Raw genomic sequence first — 27385 nt, forward strand, 5'->3', positions numbered from 1 at the left:
GATATCAATGGACAAGTCAGGTGGATCGGTAATCGGAGTTCAATCCGGAGGAGTGTGAGGTCATGCATTTAGGGGTGGCCATCAAAGCAAGGGAATACACAGTAAATGGTAGGTTGCAGAGAAGTATAGGAAAGAGAGTGACCTTGGAGTGCATATCTACAGATCCCTGAAGGTGGTTAAGCAGGTAGGGAGGGTGATCAAGAAGGCATTTGGGATATTTGCCTTTATTAACTGCAGCATAGAAGCTAAAAGCAAAGTTATATTGAAACCAGACAAAATATTTGTTTGGTCATAGCTGGAGTATTACCTGTGGTTCTGGGCACAGCACTATTGGTAAGATATGGGGTGGCATTCTCCATTGTCCAACCCCAATATTGTAATTGGGCGGAGAATCTCTTCCGATGCCAAATTGGGGGCGGTGGAGGTTTAATGTCAGTATTCGATTCTCCGGCCCCTCTGAAATGCCATCATCGCGTTGGCTCCGCACGCCATTGGAATGACATTGCCGCGTCACCTGAAGGTACTGCCTCGATGCTCCTCCCCCAATGGGCTGAGTTCCACGCGGTTTACGTGTGTTCTGAGCGATTAGGAACCCGGCGTGGCGGGTGTGGACTGAGTCCAACGCTGCCACAGTTGACCGTGTACCATGTTGCTGGCCAGGGGGGGCCTTCAACGTGGGCTGGGGGAACTCGTGAGGGGTGGCCAGGGGTTGTCCTGTGTGGCCGTATTTGGCAGGTCGGGTCCGTGCACGGCTGGCGCCATGTTGTACGGTGCGACTCCTCTAGGTCCTCGTGTGCGTATGTGTGACCACGAACCCGGCCATTCTCCAGCCAGGAGTTATACCCACCGCCGCTGCTAGCCTCTCACTGGTCCCGGAATCCATGAGGGTTCGGCGCCAGTTTTGGCGTCGTAAAACTCCACTGTTCCAATCCCGGCATCAGCACTTAGCCGCAGAAATGGAGAATCCAGCCCATGATTGCAATGGAGAGGGTACTGAGGAGATTTATAAGGATGTTGTTAGTTATGAGGAAAGATTGGAGAGGCTAGAGATGTTTTCACTTGAACAAGGGAAACTGAGGAGAGACCTATTTGAAGCATAAAAAAATTGAGGGGCATGGATAGAGTGTTTAGGAAGACTCTGTTCCCTATAATGCACGAGTCCATAAGCAAGATTTAAGAAAGGAGGTAGGCAAATTGAAGGGGAATTACTTTTCTCCCAGAGGGTGGTGGGGAGTTGGTACTCACTATCTGAAAGGGCGGTAGAGGTAGAAAGCCTCATACCATTTATAAAGTATTTGGAGACACACTAGAAGTGTCGAAGCTGACAAGGCTATGAACCAAGAGCTGGAGAGTGGTATTAGGCCTGATAGTTATTTGTCAGCTGGCCTGGGCATGGTGAGCTGATTGGTGTGTGTTTGTGTGGTCAATTTCTATGATTTCTATCCTCATACATCAAATCTTAACAGTGATTTTGAAGACAGTTGAAGCACTCTTGGCATAAGATAGAAAACAAGATTTTAACAATCATTTGTCACTGAAGCATTGTATGCAGAGTTAGAAGTAAAAAGATGAATAAGATAATGGTCTGGTTACGCATGGAGGAAAGTAAATACAATCTTAAAAACTTAATAGGTAGTTGAAATGAGGCAGGAAATTTTAACTAGCTGGAAATTGAGAGCAATAAACTTGACAAGTGCAAACAAATCATAGATGTAAAAGATTAGCATAATTTTGTTGCTCAACTTGATTCCGAGCCAGTACAATTTCCAGATTATGGGTGCGTGTAATAATCTGCCTCGTAACACCTCTAATGAGATCTCGCAAGGCAGCGTGATTTGTATATTCCAATAAGCAATTAGGCTCACTTGAATATGTCTGCGTTGGAGTTACCCAAGGTGCAGGGTCTAACGATCTAACCTCAGAGACCCTGAGCAGACGCCGTTTAGCACTGGCTTCCACAAACTGGGAGGCGGGCAGCAGCTCCCAGGCGATCGGTGGGTGGGTTCTGGGCACCCCCGGTGCCAGCCGAGGCCCAGAACAGAAGCGGAGTCCGGTTTAATAGCAGGGTAGGTCTCGGTGCTGCAAGCGCCGGGAAACACCCGCTTATACATGCCCAAAACGAGACTCTGTTTCTTTTCCATTAAATCACGGCCAATATGTTTGCTTAGAGCAAATCATTGTTAGAAGTCAAAAATAAAATAACAGAATGGTAGTAAGGATTCTGACTATCTACAAGTTGGGCCAGATATGATTAACTCTGGTCTCAAATTAGGAAGCAAATTAGTCCTTAGTGATTGAGGGTGACGCGGTGGCACAGTGGTTAACACTGCTGCCTCACAGCGCTAGGGACACAGTTTGATCTGACGTTGGGTGACTGTGTGAAGTTTGCACTTTCTCCCCGTGTCTGCATGGGCTTCTTCTGGGTGCTCGGTTTCCTCCCACAGTCCAAAGATGCGTAGGTTAGGTGAATTGGCCGCACTAATATTGCCCAAAGGTTAGGTGGGGTTATTGGGATAGGGGTGGAGGATTGAGCCTAGATGGAGTGCTCTATTGAAGCAAGGATCAGTGGTGACTCAATGGGCTGAATGGCCTTCTTCTGCGTTGTAGGGACTCTATGATCATCCGAAAAGAGTCTGAAAATTTACATTAAAAATCTTATCATAACTATTTCAACAATCCCTACTTACTAATTATAGTATAACTGGATTGATTATGTAAAAGTTTTTTAGGGCAGAAAATAATCAGTCATATTTAGTGGCAGCCATGGCCCAGTTGATAGCACTCCTTTGTCTGGGTTACAAAGTTCCAGGTTCAAATCCCAATTGAGTACACAAATCGAAGTTGACTTTCCCGCGCAGTACTGAGTGAACACTGGCTGCACTTTCAGAAGTGCAACCTTTCACTAATCAAGGCCTCATCTGCCTCCCTCAGGTGGATGAAAAAGATCCCATAACATTATTGCAAAGAATAGTCGGGGAATTATCCCTGTTGACCTGGCTACGATTTATCTCCCAATCAATGTTACAAAAATAGACTATCTAGTCATTATCGCATTGGTGTATGTGAAAGTTTGCTCTCTATACATTAGCTGCCATGTTTCCTACGTTATTGCAGTACCCACATTTCAAAATGCATTTTACTGCCTGTAAAGCATATTGAGATGTCAAGTGTTTGTGAAAAGTACGGCATAAATGCAGAATTTTCTTTTTCAACCCTCTTTAATTGAACCATGTCTGTACTTAGGCATGGACACTTTGTAAAGACCGTAATTTACAATAGTTCTTATAACTAATTTAATTCTCAACTTGCCTTTCACGGCCATGTTTTATTTCCCTTATACAGCTTACTGTCATCTAATTGCTTTCAATGTGATCTTGGGCAATATGACAAATAGACACATGACGTATTCTTGTAGTTTGCCAAAATACCACTGTGACTATGTGGATGTTTACCGGGGGGGGGGGGGGGGGAGAGTATGCTGTAGCCACAATGATTTAGAATATAAGTGCTTTCCATTAACGCAGCAATGTGCCAATCTCACATTGAACCCATTATTCAGAATCTACTTGAGCAGCCTGCGCCATTCTATTTTCTAAATTTGGTTTTTCAATGCCTTATTTTACAGTGCTGGGATATGAACACTCTTTAGAAATTGAGTACATGGAAAAAATTGGTTCATCATCACCTGTAAGTATCAACTTCATGTTAAATCCTAATGTCAAACAGTTGTATAGTTGAATCTATTCAAATGTTATTGCATTTGGTTGAGGAAAAGTGCTGCCATTTCACTGATTGAGCTATTTATAGAGTCCATACTAAGATCATATTGTACTTGGGACACTCTCTGCCTGCATCCATTTTTTAAGAAGGTTAAAGGAGCTGAATGTGCTTGGAGCATTCTTCCATTCTTCTGCTGTAACTTTGGCATTACCACTTGCAGGGAAATTATTATACCCAGTTCTGAAAGTAGTGTTATTCTGCTTTTCTTTTCTTCTAGCACCATGACACAAATGCAAAAAAACAATCCATGTACTTGAAGATTGATTCTCTGAAAGACAGTCCAATAAAATGTCCTCCCATCAGGCTCTCCGATTCAACCACTCCTTGTTCAGGGTATGTATTCAGAGTCTTTGGATAACCTGATGTGCTTTGAGAGGAGAGAGAAAAGTTACACTGAGATTGATTCACTTTCTAAATACAAGGATCTTCACAATTGCTTACTCATATTTTACTTTTGACGCAAGTCCGAAGTGACTTTTTGTTTAAAGGATTAGATTTTTAAAATCCTGATGACTCTTTTTGTTGAAGATATCATTCAAGTAAGATGGTGAGAAAGATCCGAAAGAATGGTGTTAATTTTCAACTGCCCATTGTCCCATTCACACTCAAAAATTTCTGTGGTAGTCAGATGGTCTAAAAAATATGTTCCTGCGATGTGGACAGCAAGGCTGGCATTTGATGCCATCCCTAATTTTCCCCTTGGACTGAGCATTTTGCCACTTCAGAGGGCACATGCCCTATGCCCATCAAACAGCTGCCCCACCCCCTCACCCTCCTGCTACTCCAGATGTATCTGCTCCTCACTGTGGTGGGACTGCTTTGCCTCCCAGAAGTTTCCAGTGCTCCCAATGCTGCTGCTGGCACAGTGCTGGTGGGGAGGAAATTCCAGGATCTCTGAGACAACTAAGGATCAGCGATACAGTTCCAAGTCCGGATGGTGCATGGGCATGGAGGGGAAATTGCAGCTGTTGCCGTTTTCATGCTGCTATTAGAACGTAGAACAGTACAGCCCAGTACAGGCCCTTCAGCCCACAATGTTGTGCCGACCACTTATCCTAATTTAAGATCACTTAACCTACACCCCTTCAATTTACTGCTGTCCTTTGTGCCTGTCCAAGAGTCGCTTAAATGTCCCTAATGACTCTGATTCCACCACCCTAGCTGGCAGTGCATTCCACTCACCCACCACTCTCTGTGTAAAGAACCGATCTCTGACATCTCCCTGTACCTTTCTCTAATCACCTTAAAATTATGTCCCCTCATGTCAGCCATTTCCGCCCTTGGGAAGAGTCTCTGGCTATCCACTCTATTCATGCCTCTCATCGCCTTGTACACCTCTATCAAGTCACTTCTCTTCCTTCTTCGCTCCAGTGAGAAAAGCCCTCGCTCACTCAACATTTCTTCATAAGACATGCCCTCCAGTCCATGCAGCATCCTGGTATATCTCCTCTGCATCCTCTCCAAAGCATCCACATCCTTCTTATAATGAGGTGACCAGAACTGGACACAATATTCCAAGTGTGGTCTAACCAGGGTTTTATAAAGCTGCAGCAGAACCTTGTGGCTCTTAAACTCAATCCCCCTCTTAATGAAAGCCAACTCAACATACGTCTTCTTAACAACTCTATCAGCGTGGGTGGCAACTTGAGGGATCTATGTACGTGGACTCCAAGATCCTTCTGTTCTTCCACACTTCCAAGAATCCTGCCTTTAACCCTGTATTCAGCATTCAAATTTGATTTTCCAAAATGAATCACTGCACATTTATCTAGCTTGAACTCCATCTGCCACATCTCAGCCCAGCTCTGCATCCTGTCAATGTCCTGTTGTAACCTGCAACAGCCCTCAACACTATCTACAACTGCACCAACCTTCGTGTCATTGGCAAACTTACTAACCCACTCTTCCACTTCCCCATCCAAGTCATTTATAAAAACCACAAAGAGCAGAGGTCCCAGAACAGATCCCTATGGGACACCACTGGTCACCGACCTACAGGCATAATACTTTCCATCCACTACCACTCACTGTCTTCTTTCGACCAGCCAATTCTGTATCCAGACAGCCAAATTTCCCTGTATCCCATGCCCCCCTGACTTTCTGAATGGGCCTACCATGTGGGACTTTATCAAATGCCTTACGGAAATCAATATACACCACATTCACTGCCCGACCTTCATCAATGTGTCTCGTCACATCCTCAAAGAATTCAATGAGGCTTGTGAGGCATGACCCGCCCCTCACAAAGCCATGCTTACTATCTTTCATCAAACTATGTTTTTCTAAATAATCGTAAATCCTATCTCTCGGAATCCTTTTCAGTATTTTGCTCACCACAGATGTAAGACTGACTGGTCTGTAATTCCCAGGGATTTCCCTATTCCCTTTCTTGAACAAGGGAACAACATTCGCCTCCCTCCAATCATCCGGTACTACTTCAGTGGAGAGTGAGGACGCAAAGATCATCGCCAACGGTGCAGCAATCTCCTCCCTCATTTCCCGTAGTAACCTTGGGTTTATCCTGTCAGGCCCAGGGGACTTACCTATCCTGATGCTTTTCAAAATTTCCAGCACATCCTCCCTCTTAATATCAACCTGTTCGAGCCTATTAACCTGGTTCATGCTGTTCTCACAAGCAACACGGTCCCTCTCTTTAGTGAATACTGAAGCAAAGTATTCATTTAGGGCCTCGCCTACGTCCTCAGACTCTAGGCACAAGTTTCCTCCACTATCCCTGATCAGCCCTACTCTCACTCTGATCATCGTCTTATTTCTCACACAAGTGTGGTATGCCTTGGGGTTTCCCCTAATCCTTCCCACCAGGGCTTTTTCATGTTCCTTCTAGCTCTCCTAAGTCCATTTTTGAGTTCCTTCCTGGATCCCTTGTAACCCTCCAGAGCCGTGCCAAATACTTGCTTCCTCAACCTTATGCAAGCTTCCTTCTTCCTCTTGACTAGAAGCTCCACTTCTCTTATCATCACCTTACCATTCCTTCCTTGTCTCAGTGGGACAAAACTATCCAGCATTCACGGAAAGTGCTCCTTAAACAACCCTCACATTATTGTTGTACATTTCCCTGAGAACATCTGTTCCCAATTTATGCTCCTCAGCTCCTGTCTTGTAGTAGTATAAATTCCCCTCCCCCAATTAAATACCTTCCCATACTGTCTGTTCCTGTCCCTCTCCGACTATGGTAAAGGTCAAGGAGTTGTGGTCACTGTCACTGAAATGCTCTCCCACCGAGACATCTGACACGGGCCTGGTTTGTTGCCAAGCACCAAATTCAATATGGCCTCACCCCGAGTCATCCTATCTACATATTGAGTCAGGAATCCTTCCTGGGCACACCTGACAAAATCTGCTCCATCTAAACCATTTGCACTAAGGAGTTTCCAGTCAATATTAGGGAAGTTGAAGTCACCCATGACAACAACTCTGCACTTTTCTAAGATCTGCCACCCAATCTGTTCCTCCAACTCTCTGATCCTATTGGGGGGTCTGTTGAAAACCCCCAATAAAGTATAGTCCTTCTAGCTGGTAAATGTTGTGGATTTGTGAGGTGGTGTTAAAGAATTCTTGGTAAACTGCTGCAATGCATCTTGTTGATTGTACACACTGCTGCCACTGCTCCAGTGGTGGAGGGAATGAATGTTTAAGATGGTGGATGGGCTGGCAGTCAAACAGACTGCATTATCCTGGATGCTGTCAAGCTTTTTAAATGTTGCTGGAGCTGCACTCATCCAGCCAAGACCATAAGACCACAAATAGAGTATTTAATCACATTCCTGGCTTAGAACCATAGAATCCCTGCAGTGCAGAAGCCATTGTCCATTGAGTCTGAATCGGCCCTCTGAAAGAGTACCCTACCCGACCTGCCCTATCCCTGTAATCCTACCTAACCTACACATCCCTGGACACTAAGGGGCAATTTAGCATGACCAATCCACCTAACCTGCACACCTTTGATCTGTGGGATGAAACAGGAGCACCCAGAGGAAACCCATGCAGACACGGGGAGAATGTGCAAACTCCACACAGTCATCCAAGGCCGGGATCAAATCCATGTCCCTGGCGCTGTGAGGCAGCAGTGCTAGCCACTCTGCCACCGTACTGCCCTTGTGCCTTGTGGATGGGTCAGGAGGTGAGCCACTTGCCATAGACAACCTAGAACTCTTGTCGACATTGTACTTTTGTGGCCATTTAAGTTTCTGGTCAATTGTAACCCAGGATGTTGATCGTGGACGATTCAGCGACCGTAATATCATTGAGTATCAAGTGGAGATTGTTAGATTATTTTTGGAGATAGTCATTGCCTGACACTTGTATGCTGGGGATGTTACTTACCAATCGCAAGCCCAAGCTTGATTATTATCCAGTTCTTGCAGCATGCAGGCATGAGACTGCTTTATCAGCAGAGGAGTTACAAATGAAAGTGAATGGTTTAATCATCAGTGAACATTCCACTTCAGATCTTATAATGGAGGGATGGTTAGTAATGAGGCAGCTTAAAATGGTTGGGCCTCGGACACCCCCATAAGGAACTCTTGCAGTGATGTCCTGGAGCTGAGCTAATCGGCCTCCAATAATCACAACCAGCTTTCTTTGTGTTAGGTATTACTCCAACCACTGGAAAGATTCCTCACACCGGAACGAATTCTCACCCTGCTCCTGCCCAACTCTCATTGACTTCAACTTTACTAGAACTCCTTGATGCCACCCTTAGTCAATTGCTCCTTGATGTCAAGGACAGTGACTCTAAGCTCACCTCAGGAATTCAACTCTTGTCCATGTTTGGACCAAAGATGTAATGGCGTATGGAGCCGAGAGATCTTGATTGAAGCCAGGCTGCACATTGATGAGCAGGTTATTGATAATTGAGTGCTGCTGAAGAGCACTGTCGGCAACACCTCACATCACTTTTCTGCTGCTTGAGAGTGGACTGATGTGGTATTAATTGACTGGAGTAGCTTTGTCCTGCTTTTTGTTTGCAGGACATAGCTGTACAGCTTTTCACTGTTGGGTAGATGGCAGTTATATGGCTCGAGGGGTGGCTAGATCTGAGCACTACTCTTCAGCACTGCACTCAATGGCCCAAATTTTCTGTCTGTTCCTGTTGGCGGGATCTTCCGGTCCTGTTGGCGGCAAAGCCCTGTCACAGCTTTCCCGGCGCGTGGGGCGCGTGGGGTGTATACAAGGGGAAACTCCTTGACATTGGTGTAACCAGAAGATCGTGCTATCAGCTAATGGCGGGCCACCTTCACAGCCATTGAGGGGCTGGAATATCCCACCTATTATTGTTGGGGCAATAGTCTCTTCCACGTACATTTCTTGCTATCACATGGAGTGCACTGAATTGACTAAAGACAGGCTTCCGCAATGCCGAGGACCTCAGGAGGAAGTCAATTACATCACCCACTCAACAATCCTGGCTGAAGATGGTTGCAAATGCTTCAGCGTTGTCTTTTGCACTTTCGCGCTGGTCTGCCCCAGCATCGAGGACTCTAAGAGCCTGTTGGCTGTGGAGTCGCTTCGCCCTAACTATGGAATGCTGCTTCAGGTGTTCAGCCTGCATTTAGTCCTGTATTGGAATTTCCCCAGGTCAGCACCTCAGTAAATTACTATAATGCATATTGATTGTCCAGTGCAGATACTGATCCAATTAAAATCTGTGATTTAAAATGTATTCTGTTGCATAATTAATGATGTTTCTACGAATGAATACAAATTTTTTTCAGATCAAGTTTGGATGATGCAGATGATGGTGTGCTTTCTACTGCAAATAGACTTTCTGTCACCCGACCTTTGGTTCCCAGCCAAGAGGCACATTTACAGTCACCTGACATATTGAAAGACACAGATTCCCTGAACTCATCTCCAACAAAGTCAGACCTGGTGAGTAATCCTCTCAGTGCACCAAGCCATGGATGACTTAATCTTGCTTCTAAATTGAGTTATGTCTTGGTATCCCTGATACAGGATATATCAATTTTCAATATAACCATTGAATAAAGTTCAACATTTTGTGACTAATTGAATAGTGAGTTGACATCTGTGTACCAGTGCACTGGTACTGACAGGCAGGACATGGGCCAGCAATTCACAATGGTTAATAAGCAAGGCCTTAACGTATCTCATTTTTGACTTTGATTTTGAGAGTCCAGCTCAATGCTGAGAAACAAAAACTTCACCTCCAAATCATTTTTTTTATTGTCCCTCATCTTCTCATCTTCATCCTTGTTGAGTTTTGGTCACCACTGAGAGGCTGTGTTTGAAATGTTTGTTCAGCGTAAAGTACAAGACTTAAAAGGAGACAGTAACTGACCTTGATGCTTTGAGATTTAGTGGAGCTTGTCGAACGATTGTGAACTTATGTCAATTCGGATCCAGAGATATATTTTTAAAATAAATTTAGAGTACCCAATTTATTTTTCCAATTAAGGGCCGATTTAGCGTGGCCAATCCACCTACTCTGCACATCTTTGGGTTGTGGGGGCGAAACACAGGCAAACACGGGGAGAATGTGCAAACTCGACACGGACAGTGACCCAGGGCTGGAATCGAACCTGGGTCCTCGGTGTCGTGAGGCAGCAGTGGTAACCACTACACCACCGTGCTGCCCCATCCAGAGATTAAACTTTAACAATCCGCGAATTATGTAACCCTTACATCAGAAAAATTAACCATTTAATCCAACTGCCTATGCTGATATTTATGTTCTGCATAAACCTCCTCCCACCTACTTTACCAACACATCGCAATAACCACATTTATTCTCTTTCTTCAATTACATCATGTGATAGCAAGTTTCACATTCCAGCTACTTCAATTAAAAGAGGTTTATATACTGTGTGAAGTAAGTTTCCGTATAGTTGAGATATTGTATTAACTAGTTTCAATTAGCCAAAGTACAGGATAAAATAAATTTACAGCCCTAGGAATGGCATCAAAGCAATGACATGTTATTGGTAAATTGCTTTACAATAGTCTTTAATCTGGTTGGCCTGTTGGAATATCCTTCACATCTCAAATATAAAGGTTTAGCAGATGGAAAGAACCAAGCAGATGGATTACAGACCCCAGGATTTATTGCTGTTCATCTTACTTGTACTATTATTATTATTACATATTTAATAAGTTATAATACTGATATTTGAAGATCTCGGGGATGATTCAGTGACCCTGTAGTGCCGGTGCAAATCCAGGCACAATGGGTGAATCGCGCACAAGCCCCAAATCAGGCGCAAAACCTTGCGCGGGTCACCCGACTTACTCCACCCGGTCCGATCTGGATCTCGCTTACGGTTCATTTAAATACTTCGGCACCGGATTCACCCGCCGCCCAGGACTCACCGGCTATCTCTGGGAGATCTCGCCAGGGCGCCGTTTAGTACTGGGCCAGATAAATGTGTACCAGACATAACTGCATCTGGCGGGGTCTGCCAGGCCATTGGAGAGTCCCGGTTGGTCGGGGACAAGGCAGAGTGACATCCTAGTACTCCCCCTGGCACCTGGAGCCTTGGCACAGGCAGCCTGGCACCCTGGCAGTGCCACCCTGGCATTGTGAGGATGCAGTTAGATAACGGGATGTTTCTCGATACTTCAGCCTCCGAGAAACACCCCACTAAATGTGCTGTTCAGTGGACTTTAACTCGAGTCTGCTGAATTGCACCCCTCATTTCAGTATGTTTGCTGCCATAAAAAGCAATAAGCATGCTGGATATAATGGCCTGAAGTTTTGTGGTAACAATGGCAGAGCTGTCAGCATGAACAGTTACTCCATTATGATAAAAAATATATGTTTTTTAAAAATTGCATGTATTTTAGGTTCGACCTAAATCCAATCATAATCATGGGTGGGATTCTCCACCGGCAGGATGCCAGGGGTTTTTCTGACGGCGTGGGGCTGCCCCACAATGGGAAACCCCATTGACCGGGCGGCGTAACGGAGCATCCCGCCGGCGGGGTGAGGCAGAAATGTGGAGCGGGACGCGTGTATTTTACTATCTGAAAATTTATATTAAATATGACGGGTAAAGTGTTTTTAACTTCCTGATTTTCTTTCTGTAAGAGCGCTTCAAAGTGATTGGCTGTCTGCTGGCATTTTTGCTGCTGCACACCTGGAGGTCCCCTTGACTTTTCACCAAAGGGGAAATACACTTCCTAGAATTCGCTAGATTTTTGAGGGAAGCTATCTTTGGGATCAGTGCAGAGTACCATTGCGTTGCCCCTGACTACAAAATCTAACTCATCCTGCACTCCAACATGAATTCTGACAATAATGACCGAAGTACCATTTCTGCTATAACCGTACAATAGGGAGGAATGGTTGGGAATTGTGCCAGTGATGTTGGAGAATCCGTTCCTTATTTTTTCATTCAAATAAATGAATAAATGGTTTTCCATGAGCCTGGATAAATTCAAAACAGATATAAAGTAACATCATGATTTATTTTCCAAGGGAAAAACTATTCCTCACAGCTGTCAGTACAATACAAATAATTCAGGGTAAAGCAGCCGTAAAATATTAAATGCTGTTTTCTTTAAGGTTAAAAACATGGTGCTGGCACAAAAATGCTCAAATCACATGATTCTTTGATATAAATTATGCAGAAAAATAAGATTCAATTTGTGCAAATAGGTACAGTGAGCCATTTTCATTGTAACATGTTACTAACACTTAATTTGTCCCTCATGGTACAGCAGTGATAAATCCATGGTGATTAATCCATGGGGTTTGTTGTTCACTGTTGCAAAAGCAGACTTCCCGTGAAATGTAAAAATAATCTTGTGCAATTGCTTCATTAAATGTGCTACAAATTTCTAATCTGTGATTTTCTTTGAAGTGTCTGTTTTACTTAGTATCAGACTATTTTGGGAAATCTAATACATTTTTTCTCAACTCGATTCCTGTAGAGCAGGCCCAGCAATTCCAACTAATGACTTTTCCCAAGTGAAAATGATTCTGCCTCACTCTCTTGTTAAAATCACAAATACCTGTCAGACGTTGTTTGGAGAATGAGCTTGTGGAAAACCAGAACCGGACTTTTCTGTTCATTCACGCTGGGGAAGGGGGAAATCTTCCGATCCCGTCGGCAGTGCACCCTCGCCGCGGGTTTTCCAGTGGTGAGCGGCGCATTCAATGGGAAGCCCCATTGAAAACGGCAGGACCAGAAGATCCCCCCACTGGCCAATGGCAGGCTGCCTCAGCCGCCGCGAGACATGTGGCAGGTTGCACGGAAAACCCCATCCCTGATATCTTTAAGCCTTGTGAGCTTTCCCGTCATCTTGCCTCTAAGGATCACCAGTAATATCTTTTCTGACTGTATTTCATTTCAGGGTGTGTTACAAAGTGGTCCCTGATATGGCACCCAGTGCAATGTGAAAACTAGCTATGCTGCATTCTTGTGGGAAATGGTACTTCATTGTTCATTGTAAGTTGCCCTCAACCTAGTTATATTGAATTTATTGGATTCGAGCTTTCTGGAGTGGAACATCTCATTGGATACCTGTTTAGCTGGATTTCTTACTGCCCTTGCGAACTCAAGAGTATTTTATGGGGTCTTGCTGGAAGTGCAAACTGATAATGGTGTGGCATGGGCAAAGGGGTATCTGGGACCACAGTGAATGGTGGGACCAATGAGACTTAAGGTTTGAGATTGAAACTGCGGGTAGCATAGGGGCAGCACGGTAGCATAGTGGTTAGGATAAATGCTTCACAGCTCCAGGGTCCCAGGTTCGATTCCCGGCTGGGTCACTGTCTGTGCGGAGTCTGCACGTCCTTCCCGTGTGTGCGTGGGTTTCCTCCGGGTGCTCCGGTTTCCTCCCACAGTCCAAAGATGTGCGGGTTAGGTGGATTGGCCATGCTAAATTGCCCATAGTGTCCTAAAAAGTAAGGTTGGGGGGGGGGGGGGGGTTGTTGGGTTACGGGTATAGGGTGGATTTGTGGGTTTGAGTAGGGCGATCATTGTTCGGCACAACATCGAGGGCCGAAGGGCCTGTTCTGTGCTGTACTTTAGAATTTAGAACAGTACAGCACAGAACAGGCCCTTCAGCCCTCGATGTTGTGCCGAGCAATGATCACCCGACTCAAACTCACGTATCTACCCTATACCCGTAACCCAACAACTCCCCCTTAACCTTACCTTTTTTTAGGACACTACGGGCAATTTAGCATGGCCAATCCACCTAACCCCGCACATCTTTGGACTGTGGGAGGAAACCGGAGCACCCGGAGGAAACCCACGCACACACGGGGAGGACGTGCAGACTCCGCACAGACAGTGACCCAGCCGGGAACCGAACCTGGGACCCTGGAGCTGTGAAGCATTGATGCTAACCACTATGCTACCATGCTGTTCTATTCTTCTTCTATGAGGGTGAATCATAGTGGGTAAGTGAGAGTCAAATCAGGTACATAAAGAGACATGGTGGGGCTGAAAGAGAAACTGGATTTAAAAGGAAAGAAAAGAGACAAAGGAAAATTACGGAAACATATTAAAATGTAACATTTAAAAAATCTAAAAACAATTTACCACCTGAAGGAAAGATACATCATAGTTAAGTTATTGAATATCTGGACCAGAAAAGTTCATTTGGCACTCCCTGAATAATTATCACCTCATTAAACTGGTTCTGGAACTGTTAATACCAGGTTTGACTTTCTCTAGAGAGTTTAATGAGTCACTGATTAATGTATAAATCCAGCAAGTTCTCAAAAAAAAGAGGGAGGGTGAAGGAGTAATACCACTTTTGGGAAACAAATGGTGGCGTGACATAAATTAACCAGCAGGTTCTGAAGATTTGCAACTCGCATTGTATTTCTTAATCCCCTGAATTTGCTGGCTGATTTGCACATTAATAATGGCAGGCTCATTCACACCATCGTATTTCCACCATGGCTTGCCCCATCAATCTTGACAGTTGAAGCATCAGTTACATATTTTACTTCTTATGGTGGATAAATTTACATTTAAAGCTGAAAAAGGGGCTGTAAATTTAAAAAGCAATATTGGATTAATGTTTCTATTGAAATTTCCTCAAAACATTACCTGTAGCTGAGTCAAACCAGTGAAAAGATAATTTGGAGTAATGTGTAGACGGTTCATGAATGGACACTTACATTTGTGCAGCCTCGTCGTCTGTTTTTCACTGGGCTTCTTTTTCTGGTTCTCTGCATTGGTAACTGCTAATAAGTACAGCGCCTTTTAGAAAAGCTCTCTTAGTCATGGGGTTTAAGAAAATATCACATATTAACTTAATCACATTTCACCAATGTCAAAGTATGTTTACTAGATTGGGTTACCAAACTACCTTAATCCTGAAACATTGCACCTTCCCTACCCTTCTGCGCAGGCAACTCCTGAGGAACCAGTTGCCTCTGCAGATGTCTTGTTAAGTAGGATTATAGGACACACTGATGATGAGCTTGACTATCTGCAGCCTGACACAGCTGAAAAGGACCCTTCGGCATTTGCGTACAAGTTGCAGGTTTGTACCGAAAGTAATTTCCTGCTCCATGGCCACTATTTGCGTTCGCTTTCATTTGCATGTCTATTTCTGTGTGTTCTCCAACATTTGATCACAGTCAAAGTCTTATGCATATTTTTTTCCAATCCTCCTTTTCTATGGATTGTTCCCTGCCAATTCAATGCCAGGAAGAGCTAGTGTATGCAGCCATGAGGATAGAAGCACTGAAGGTAGCCAAACAGCTCTCCAACTCTCCCAGAAACTCCTCAGATAATGAGGTATCCCATACTGCCTGGAGTGTTGTGTTTGTAGTGCACTGACTAGTACGTATACTAATTTGGTCAAAAGCTTTATATTGTTTAAAGCATGTCAAAATTATTTTTCTTTTAAATCACTTAAGATTAGAAGTTCTGAGTTTCACCTTGTTGACTGCATGTTTGAAATAATTCTTCCTTTTGTTCCCCTGACGGATTGTAGTCTTATTTTTTCTTGTGCTTCATGCCACAGGGTTGGCAATGTTTGCTTAATTCCCTAACTCCCTCCTAAACTTCAGGAAGTGGCAGAATAAACAATTCGCAAAAATAATGGCTTGTAGAATTGGATGATAACATCAGAGGATGTTGAAAATATTCAGCAGGGAAGGCAGCATCTGTGGAGAGGAAACAAGTTAACATTTTGGATCCCTGACCTTTCGTTTCAAACTGGAAAGAGTTTAGGAATACAACCGGTTTTAAGCAAGTGTGGAGAGGCAGGTAAAGGTGGGAGGTGGAGAAAGGACAAAAAGGAAAGATTTGTGATAGCTTGGAAGGCAGGAGAGCCCAGTTGACAAAACAGACAAATGTTCAAGGCCAAACAGGATGATAATGGGACACGTCGAGAGGAGATCTACATAGAAACATCATCAACAGCTGCTGTCCAAAACCGTGTTTTTCAAACTTTTGTTCCCGAGACCCACTTCTGCCAACCGGCCAACCTCCGGGACCCACGCTAGCCAACCTTCGCGACACATGCCATGTTCGTTTACCTTTTAATGCGAAAGGGGAACCTGCTTTGTCCTCCCAATCTCACTTTAATCTGGTTCAAAGGAGCAGAGGGCAATATGAACTTCAGCCAGTTCCTCTGTTCCATCTTCATCTTGATGAAAACGGAAAATCCAACCTCGCACATGTAGATCATTGTGAAGGGCAATAGCAACAAAACGTGTGTTTTACTCAGCACTGGATACTCCTGGGAGATGCTATTCCAGAATGCTGACAGCCTAATGAGCTTTTGTCATGTTTTTAATGTGGTATTACAGGTAAGCTGCAGAAGCGTAGTATTTAATTTGGAGTCAGCTCTAAATTAATAACTGACTCTGGGTCTCAACCGCAAAAGGGATTTTTCACACAACTACTTGTCTTTCAAATTCTGAAAATTCTCCCCTGCATATAATACACAGGGGCTTTGCCTTCTTATTTGCATTGTCACAATTGACAAAACCATACCTCAAGAAGTCACCTTTATACTTCTTTGTACTGAGTTAATTTTATTTTTTCGGGGCCGTTAACTAGATAGAGGCCCTGGAGCACTAACATTACCGCTGCTCTGTCCGGCCCTGGACTCTCCGAGCAGCTGTCTCCAGCAGATTCTGTTGTGAGATCCTGTCCAATAAGTAATCTGCCGGTTTGAGTCTCTGCCTGTCTCATACTTTTAGGATCTTCACAGTTCACTTGCATTCCTTGCCAGCAGCTGCAAATCGAAGCAAATCTCCTCCCTGCTTTGGTGCCAAAAACAAGTACCTGGACATGTCTTCATGTCAATTCTATGTGCAGGGTGCATGACCTGCTCTCTGCTGCCTCTTCTGGCCGGAAGACTCCAGATAGCCTAACGTATCTCCAATTAAAAGGCGGTAGCGGCCACAGTTCTCGTTGTAAAAGCCAGCAGCAGCTCTTGGGTGCTTCCTCCACAATCGGGACCACTGGGGGAACGGCGGGGCCTATCGCTCTGTGACCATCCTGACACCCGCCCGTGACCTGCCCACGGGTCACGAGCCAGACTTTGAAAAACCATGGTCTAGTGGCTGTGGAGTACCTCATGAAGAGAGGAGATGATGTTTCTTGAGTTAACATTGATCTTCATTGGAACACTGGAGGAGGCCAAAGACAGAGCGGTTAGAGTTGGACTGGGATAGAGAATTAAAATGAAAGCTCAGGGTCATGCATACAAACTAAACAGGAGTTAGTTTGATTCTGCAAAATAGCAATAAGAAGTAGCATAGACAATACAGCAATATACAGGACATCATCTGTAATCTTGTCAAACTGTGAGCATCTTGTATCTTAATGGGCTCAGCACAGTGGATGAGCTGGGAACAATGCTCCCTGAGATATATTCCTGGCATCCTTTGAGGTTCAAAATTGGAATGCAAAGATCATCAAAGTATCTCTCATCATACCGCTACAACTCACTGGAGACTTGGATGATTCCCATCTCATTCAATGGACAGTGTTTTGAGCCTGCATTAGCCATCAGCGAGAATGGCGACATGATGCAACATCTCGTGAGAGTCGGGAAATGCGATTCTTACTGGCAAGATCATGTTTCCTGATTTTTCACGTTCTTCACCAATGGCGTAATGACGTTCCCCAGCAAGGGGGGACTTTTACAACAGCTGCATAAAAGCAAGAACCTGGTGACCTCGCCTCCCAAGGGGATATCGGAGGTGAACGCTCAGGTTGCCATCACCCGCCAGCGTGTAAAATGGAGAGGGAGCACTGCAGAGGATGCAGGGGTGACCCAGGCAAGAGCAATTGGGGTCTTGGTGGGGGGGGGGGGGGGGGGGGGAATGAGTGCGGAGTCTGCACGTTATCCCCATGTCTGCGTGGGTTTCCTCCAGGTGCTCCGGTTTCCTCCCACAGTCCAAAGATGTGCAGGTTAGGTGGATTGGCCATGATAAATTGCCCTTAGTGTTCAAAAAGGTTGGGTGGGGTTACTATGTTACAGGGAGGGTGGAGGTGTGGGCTGGGGTAGGGTGCTCTTTCCAAGGGCAGGTGCAGCCTCGATGGGCCATATTGCCTCCTGCACTGTAAATTCTATGATTTTATGAGTTGTGTCTCAGCATTTTCAGCGATGGGGGTTTCTCACAGGGCTGAGTGGCCCTTCACTGCTGTGGTCCTTCAGGTCTGGCGGCCGGTATGTATGGCCCCCCCTTGCTGGGCTTGTGGCCTTTTCTACGCTGAGGGATTACCCTTCTAGAGTGGCAGTTGGAGGTAGGTGGGATTGGGTGAATTCACAGGATCAGCACAGGGGATGACTGTGACGCCCCTGGGTGGGATCATGTGAAATGTCAGGCTGCATGGGCAGTGTGGGGTAGTCTGACAAGGGATGTTTAGCAGCGACATGAGGGCAGAATACCCTCACACGGGGAAGGACGAGTGCAGTCGGAATGAACTCCCAACCCTCAGGCTGCAATATATAACCTCAGAGCATGAGCTGTCTGGAAGGCAAATGGAGGCCAGTCTATGAGGGAGTAAAGCCTGGGTGGTAGGCTGTTCAAGGTGAGAGGCTTGTTTAATTCAGAGCCTGGGGGAATGGGGGTGCCCTCTAAGAATGAAGGTGACTGCAAATGAACATTAATAAGATGTTCCTTGCCTGCCACAGGGGGAAGCCAGCTGCCTAATCAGCTCCCTGACCCTTCCTTGACGAATCAGTTGTGCTAATTTGGTCAGTCTTGCCATGCTTGAGTGTGCCACTGATTGGTGCCCAATGATGATGTTTTAAGTCTCATCTGTGAATTGCTTTTTGTTTAAGGTAGTTTTCCTTTAAGGGACTGTCCCTTTAATTTGTCCCTCAGTTTATTTGATTCAGTTTACTTAGTTATTTATGTTGATCAAAATAGTTGGGAACCGAGCCCCCAAGCATTAAACACCCACTTGTCTATAGAGAGGTGACACATATGTGTTCAAGGCAGGAGGGCAGCAGAATTCATCAGTCACCCCGTTCAGGACATAATGGGTATCAGCGTCTCATTCCCCTGTGAGTTTGGGACGCAGGTTGATTGAACGTCCCCAATCCTCACCCTTGGGGCGAAGGGGAGGGAGGCTGTCAAGGGTGGAGGTGCTTCTGAGAGGGGGGACTGTGCGTGATTGGCCATGTGTGACAGAGGAGAGAGTGAGGCTCGTTGGAAAGGCGCTTGCACAGGGGCTGGTGCATGGATGGTTGTCCCAATCCTGAGAGGGCTGTGGGTCAGGACGTTGTCAGGAGTCGCCCACTTTCATGTCCTCGTCCTTTCGGTTATTGATTCGAGAGAATCTTGGAGCCAGTCGAGCTGACAGTACTTTTGATAGCTGTGGAGCAGTAGCAGCAACTTCGACCTGCGGTTACACGTGGGCAGGACCAGCACGCTGCAGTGGAGAGGGAGCTAGGATACGCCAGTCTACCGGGTGCAGGGATAGAAATGGTGGAGCCTCAGTGGAGACACTGCCTACCACAGGTCTACCGCTGGAGAACTTCCTCCCTCCAATTGTCAGTCCAGTGTCGGGGAAGTTCCAGTGTCGGGGAAGGTCCAGTGTCGGGGAAGTTCCAGTGTCGGGGAAGTTCCAGTGTCCGGGAAGGTCCAGTGTCGGGGAAGGCTGCATCTGACCCAGGGGACGGTGGACTGCCTGTGCCAGGTGATGCAAGTGTTGTCACCACATGGGCTGGGAAGTTCCTGCCAGCGCCTATTTTCAGGGTTGCACAGGTGACCTGTGCAGGATCTCCCATTCTGCCACACACAAGGGCACAATGGTGGTCACAGATTAGCTGTTTGCATGGGCCCATTTGTGCGTCAACTTTGATCGGGATTAGGCAAGCCAGGGCGCCAGGTCAGATGGTAGTGTTGTGTGGCATGCATGGAGTGTGAGTGGCAGCGAGCATGGGAGGAGCAGAGGAGGTATTGGGGGGGGATAATGTTTGGGGGGAGGGGGCAGCTGACATGGCAAGTGTTGGGGGTCCAGCGAGGTGGGTGGGAGAGGGATCTCCGTGGAGATGTGAGGGGTGTGTTGGGTGACGCTGCGAGAGACGTTACACTTACCTGGCTACACAAGGAAGGTCATTCATTTCCTCACTATAGCAGCCCTGCCCTCTTTTGGAGTGAGCTGGCGCTGACAATGGTGGCCACAGCCTCCCAGGTGGGGGTTAGTCACTTTGCTTCCAGGATGCCCGATGGATAGAGGGTCTCCTGAATTTGCTGGACCCCATCCAGAAGTTTGCTGAAGGCTCTCTCGGTGAAGCATGTTGCAGTCTTTATGGCAGTACCCGCCTCCCCTGCCCCGCCCCCCCACTCTCCCGCCGTGCCCTAATTGGATTTGGAACAAGTGCTGGGGGGGCACTTAAATGGTGAGCCGCACTGCTCACAGCTATTAAGTCGTGGAGGGGTGAACGAATCAGAGGCAGGCCACCACCAGTGCGGTGTGAGACCCGTGAAATAAAGATTTTTGTGAAAGGTGCTGAATATAGGGTGGCGTTTCCCGCCAAAGACACCGGGGGGGTCCCTCCGGTTTCCTCACCGGCAGCAACACTTTGGGAAAACTTTCGTAAAATTCCACCCAGCATACTAATAATTATGTAGGCAGTTAACAGAGAATATTTCTAAAAGCACCTATTTAATCACCCAAAACTGCCCACTGCCTAACTAAAAGCAACACAAATATCCATTTAATACTCAAGTTATGAGGAGTCACTGGAAGCTCCAGGCAATGAAGACAGTAGATTGATCAAGTTATAAGGAAAATATTGGTGTCTTATTAATAAATCCTTAAACTCCTGCCTTAGTTTATCTGGGGGACCTGGTGTGAATGAAAATATAAAGCAACATGCCAGTTTCCAGAATAAGGCGATTTGCTTTTGATCTGAAATGTGATATAACGTCCTACTCACCACACTTTTGTGAGGGACAATGGACAGAAAATTGGTCCACTTTGGGTGTGGGGGGGGTTTGATTCTTGAGTAGAACACATCTCTTACCTTGGAAGTAGGCAGCATGCAAACTTGTGTCCCTGCCTCAACTATCTAATGGTGCTGTTGATCCAAGTGGGGTACATGGTGTTGGCTGCCTAAGAGCTCAGCAGGGAGTCGAGCAGTTTTGCAGAGAGCAATGTACTTGATGGGTGCCTCTTGCAGCTGAACACAGCGGGCGGGATTCTCCGCGAACCAGCAGGGCGGGCCACTCCGTGGCCGAGGAGTGCCGTGAACCACTCCGGAGTAGGGCTGCCCCAAAGGTGCAGAATCCTCCGCTCCTTCAGGGGCTAGGCCGGCGCCAGAGTGGTTTGCACCACGCCGGACAGCGCAGAAGGGCTGCGTCACGCCAACTGGCGCCCAAGGGCCTCTGCCAGCTGGCGTGACTTGGCGCATGCGCTGGAGCGCCAGCATATGCTGGCGTCATCTGCACGCATGCACAGGGGGGAGGATTCATCTCCACGCTGGCCATCGCGGACTGTTACAGCGGCTGGCGTGGAGGAGTAGAGTGTCCCCACGGTGCAGGGCCGCCACCATGGGGCCAGATCCCACTCCCCCCCCCCCCCCCCCCCCCCGCCCGAGGACCCCGGAGGCGGCCCTCAGAGCCAGGTTCCGCCAGTAAGTACCTGTTGTAATTTACGCCGGCGGGACCGGCCGAAAACAGGCGGCCACAGCCCACCGGGGGCCGTAAAATCGCTCGCGGTGACCAGCGTGGCGCAATTCCCACCCCAGCCAAATCCCCGGCACCCAAGAATTCGACAGCCGGTGGGGGGGGGGATTCACGCCACCCCCTGGCGATTCTCTGACCCGGCAGGGGGGTCGGAGGATCTCGCCCAGATTGTTTGGATAGTGACAAGTGAATATGTTAAATGCATTTACATGGCTGAAGTTTGTAAATGGTCCATCTAATAAGCTGGTGCGGCTGTTTGCTGTCATGACAAGATGTGGGGAACCGGGACACCCGTGTGAACACCCTTCACCGCATGGGGTGCCACTTGGGTCGCACTGGATGCAGCTGGAGGTGAAAAGCATCACACTTGTGTGGCTCCAGCTTCTGTTGTGCCGCCTCCAACTAGGCTATGGATCAAATTTGAGTATCGGCTCAAGCAGGTGACAGAAATCGCTCATGGACTCAAAAGATTGGTGCATTAGTGTTCCCAACATTGGAGAAGAAATATATTTGGTGCCTTTTTCTGTGATGCAACATAATTACTGCAGAATATTCCAATATTCTGAAGTACTCTTAACACCTTTTCCTCAGGGCAAGGCATTGTAACGTTACAAGAAGCTACTTTTTAAAAATAAATTTAGAGTACCCAATTAATTTTTTCCAATTAAGGGGCAATTTAGCATGTTTAATCCACCTACCTTGCACATCTTTGGGTTGTGTGGGCAAACACGGGGAGAATGTGCAAACTCTGCACGGACAGTGAACCAGAGCCAGGATGGAACCCGGGTCCTCGCCACTGTAAGGCAGCAGTGCTAACCACTGAGCCACCGTGCCCTTAGTGTCGCCAATTCTACCACCTTCTGAGGTGAAGAGTTCCAAAGTTACGCAATTCATTGGGAGAGAAAAATGCTCTTCATCTCTGTCCTATAAGGGCCACCCCTAATTTTAAAACAGTGCCTAGTTCTGGACTTCCATAGAAGAGGAAACATCCTTTCTATGTCCACCTTGTCAGTATTGTTCGGGATCTTATATATTTCAATCAAGTCACCCCTCACTGTGGAGATGAGATCAGCCATGATCGTATTGAATGGCAGAGCAGGCTTGAGGGGCTGAATGGCCTACTCCTGCTCGTCCTAGTTCTTATGTTCAAGTCCTCTTGTAATAAAGGATAACATTCCATTAGCCTTCTTGGTTACGTGCTGTACCTTCATAACTTTTTATGACTCATGCATGAGAACACCTAGATCTCTCTGCTGAAGACAGAAGCACAATATTTGTTCATTTCACCATTATCATCTACCATTAATGGAAATTTACCTGCCATTAAAAAATGTCTGTTGCTTTCAGGAATACTTAATACGACAAGTGAAAAAGATTTGAAACCTGAAATTACTTTTCTTGCCATTTGGTGTCATATTTGAATATTGTTCATAATTTTAGGTTTTCAAAGATTAAAATTTCGTAACAATCGAAGCCGCGACACTGCATTAATTGCAGTAAGACGTCTTACAGCACCAGGTTAAAGTCCAACATGTTTGTTTCAAACACTAGCACAGGTGAGGCATTCACCTGAGGAAGGAGCAGTGCTCCGAAAGCTAGTGTTTGAAACAAACATGTTGGACTTTAACCTGATGTTGTAAGATTTCTTACTGTGCTCACCCCAGTCCAACGCCGGCATTTCCACATCTTAATTAATTGCGTTATGGTTAGTCTCAGAGGTTTATATTATGGAGTTGAAACCAAGTAATTGCAGGACTGGTATGGGATGTTTAATTAACAAAGGGTTGGATTCTCCAGCCACGCCCACTGCAAGATCGCTACGGACAGGCGATGTAAAGGTCCGTTGACCTCGGGCGGGAATTTTCAGTCGGCGGGCAAGCGCACTTGAAGAATCCCACCCATAGAACCAGATCGTTAAATCTGTGATTGACATATGCCAATATCGTGTTTAAGAAATCTAATGATCAATTCTTCCTTTTCATGCCAAATTAAGAACTCACTATTGGAGGTAATTGGGCCTCTTGTGTTGTCAGTTTTAGTGTCACTTATCCTTTTTTAAATGATATGGTAACGGGTTAAAATTCTCTGGATGTATTTTGTTTTAAAAAATCACCTCATCGTGCAGCAGAAATTGATGCTTTCCTTCTGTGACTGGCTAACACATGATTTAGGATAAAATGTATATGAATGGCTGAGGTATGGTTATTATCCGGGTTTGTTGAAGGTTTAAGTTATCATGTCACCTTCTTCAGTTTCTTTCACTTGTCTGCATGCTCACAGATCAGAGGGAGGAGTACAGCCCGAAGACAACGGGCCAAATTTGGTTCATACTTACAAGTAAGAGTTAGATTAGGACCTTTCCCCAATATTAATAATCTTTTTATAACATTGTACAATAATATCACCATCAATACTTACAGGATTTGGAAGTAACAATATCTGTTTTGTTATACAAACTGAATGTAGTAAAATTGTTTGAATTTTAATAATGGCTACTTAATCTGGAAGTCCAGAACAGATTAAAGCTAAATATTTCTCAAGAAACACTTTGGGTCCAAAGTATTAACTAGCTGAACTTTTTCTTGAACAAAGTAACTTGTAGCAGTTCTACTAAGATACAGACATTATTTTTAGTTGTGATGCCATTGTCATTTGGCTCAATTTGCAACTCGAACTCTCAATATGGTGTCTTCTGATAGTTTGGATTAACTTGCTAAACCTGTCCAAAATTGGATACATTTGAGAGTTTGGCCTGGATTTTAATTATTGCGTAAACCATGGAAAATGCTAAATTTCGGAAATCCCACCCGTGAATATGGCACCTACCATTTTTATGGGGCCGGCAATAGTCCCTGGCTGGGATTTGCGCTCACATGTTTCATGGAGACAGCTGCCTACCCATGTCTTAGGTTTGGTGACCCAGGTGTGTAAAAAAACAATTTGTGCAGATTAGACCTGATAGAAGCAGGTCTGAACTTTGTGGAGTCCTTTGGAGAGGAGAGTTCCTCTTTGGATATAATCCCTTTGGGAATGCTAATGTACCCCTTGAGATTGTTAAAGTAGACATCAATGTGTGTTAAAAAGTGCATAAACTCAATGATTATCAAGTTCATTGGAACTGTCAAAATGAACCGTCTGAATTAACTGTCAAAAGTCTCAAAATGAATTGTCAAGTTGTTAAGTCATTTAAAACACCCATTCTTTAAATACCTGAAAAACATTTTTTTTTAAAATGCTTGCCATTTTACTCTTTTGATATACGCCTCAGGACTACCATTACTAGATTAGTGCTACATAACTGATGTCACAAGCTTTCATGATCACATTTGGGTAACTTACATTTTACAGTTTGATGAACAGCTCCAAGTAGTTATCGACTCTTTGAAGTGGGACTATGAATTTCGATGTCTGTTTTTATAAGGCAGTAAGCACCTGAAATAAATTATAGGGATGTAGCTGAAGGAATGTAAATGCAGCGAATGGGTTTTTATGAAGCAGAGTTTTAAAAAAAAAGTCTGCAATAGACACTTAAGTTATTTTATTTAATCTCAGCATGGGTCCTTTGTTCAACTGATCGTGGCTACTGCGTGAGTTGGCATGGTTCGCAGAAGAAAACAAAGAGTGGTGGGTGGGGGAAACAATTTGGCAGGAGTTGGCCCCAAGTTGGCATAGGGACTATAATGGGCCATGGAGATTAGTAGTGGGCATAAGTTGACATGGAGGGTATGATGGGCCATGGGATGGATAGAGGACATGAGGTGGCATGGCTTGCAAGGAGAGGACATGTGTGTGTGTGGTGCGGTGAGGGATTTGATGGTTGAAGGCTGGAGGACTGTTTATTGTTTCATTGCTTTTCTTAAAATTTGGGACATAGTATTGGAGCACAGAGGCTGACCTTCCACCTAGCCCACCTCTTGTCCCAGCTCATAGAGAACCATGCCAGCCCAGAACAAACATTTGACCTTCTGGGACATCTTTATGGTCAGATTTAAGGAGCTGGAAGGTGGCCTGACTTTATCTTTCAGACCTGGTTGGGTGGGTTGGGGGGGGGGGGGGGGGGGGGGGGGGGGTTGCCTAATGCAGAAATAAAGAAAAAGATAAATCATACACCACTTTTATTGGTACAAAAGATTCATTGGGTGTTATACTTAGTGTATTTTAAATAATTACACACCTTAACATTTATAGATTTTTAAAAATTGGCAGGCCCTACAACTCAAAAATACGTCATTCACTGTCATAGTACTCAAGGTGGTAATAATGGAAGACATTCTTATTATTATTTAGTTTGATTTGTTTTATTTATTTTTATTCTTACCGTGAAAGTCAAAACCAAAGAAATGTAAAGGCACTTGACTTCATAATGACACCTTTAACTTGTTCCTGCATTGAATTTCCAAATTAATCTTAATTAATTATAGGAAGAGTAATTGACAAAATTATGACTGAGTTCATATTCCTCTTTTTCTGTTGTGGAGTGATACATATTAGAGTCCATTAATTTCTTCCTTCTCACCCTTGCCTTCACGCTGACTTCTCATGTTGTTACAATAATTTTCCATTCTGGAAACAAAACCAACTTTGCATTACATAAGCATTTCTAATCATGGCATCACTTTCGTATTCCTACTTGTACTCCTTGTCAGAAAACAGGGGCACGATTTTCGAGCCGAGTTGCTCCACTCCGATCCCACTATTCCTGGTGAATAGTGCTGGGAATCACGCTGGGCGCCAAACCGATCGCGATTATCCTGACCCATGGCACCCAACGTGATCTGGATCATGTCCTCGCTGGGCCTGATTCAGAACAGCATATTTAAATGAGTCTTTAAACTGACCCTAGCATCCTGTCATTGCCAATCTGGCAGTGGAGTGGTGCCATGTTGGCACTGCCCAGGCACCAGGGGAAGTTCCAAAGTTCCAGGCAGCTTGTCAATGCGTGGGGCCTGAAGGAGCCATGGCCATGAAGGGAAGGGGGGAATGTTGAAGGGGGCACATAAAGTGGGGTCGTGAAGGGGTGTATCAAGGGTGGGGACGTGGGGGGGGGGGGGTGTATGAAGAGCGGGGGGTATGAAGGGGGGTGATGGCAAAGATATCAATTGTGGGGATGAAAGGGGCTAAAAGAGGGTGGTATCATAGATGAGGGCCATCAGTGACCCAATGTGGGGTATACTCATTTGGGTGCGGAGGGTGATACTCTGATGCCAATGAGAACGATGGGGGTGGGGTTGAGTCCCCCTCATGCCTGGATGGAGTTGGGGAGGGGGTCATGCGGACATTTAGGTTGCTCTCCGAGGGTGGGGGTTGGAGGTATTGCCCATGTCTGCGGGGGAGGGGTGGTCGCGATGTACATGGGTGGGCCTGTGTGGCTTTACTTTAGATCTGGACACCCTTGAATAAGGGCGCTCCGATCTCTGAGGATCTTGTCTCATCAGTGTCTTTAGTACCCCCACTCCAGAAAAATGAGTCTTTAAACTGAACCTGGCACACTGTCAT

The 27385-nt window shown here is 45.6% G+C and overlaps 1 protein-coding gene across 2 annotated transcripts in view; it reads left to right on the forward strand.

Moving 5' to 3' along the window:
* LOC119950753 overlaps nucleotides 1–27385 on the forward strand; it is a 354917-nt gene that overhangs the window by 290136 nt on the left and 37396 nt on the right. For both annotated transcript variants that reach the window (XM_038773466.1, XM_038773467.1), the window contains 5 exons: nucleotides 3626–3687; nucleotides 3998–4113; nucleotides 9516–9672; nucleotides 15133–15267; nucleotides 15435–15524. In XM_038773466.1, the coding sequence (XP_038629394.1) occupies nucleotides 3626–3687; nucleotides 3998–4113; nucleotides 9516–9672; nucleotides 15133–15267; nucleotides 15435–15524 (560 nt within the window). The remainder of the gene's footprint in view (nucleotides 1–3625; nucleotides 3688–3997; nucleotides 4114–9515; nucleotides 9673–15132; nucleotides 15268–15434; nucleotides 15525–27385) is intronic.

Source organism: Scyliorhinus canicula, chromosome 16, assembly GCF_902713615.1.
Source record: "Scyliorhinus canicula chromosome 16, sScyCan1.1, whole genome shotgun sequence".
NCBI lineage: Eukaryota > Metazoa > Chordata > Chondrichthyes > Carcharhiniformes > Scyliorhinidae > Scyliorhinus > Scyliorhinus canicula.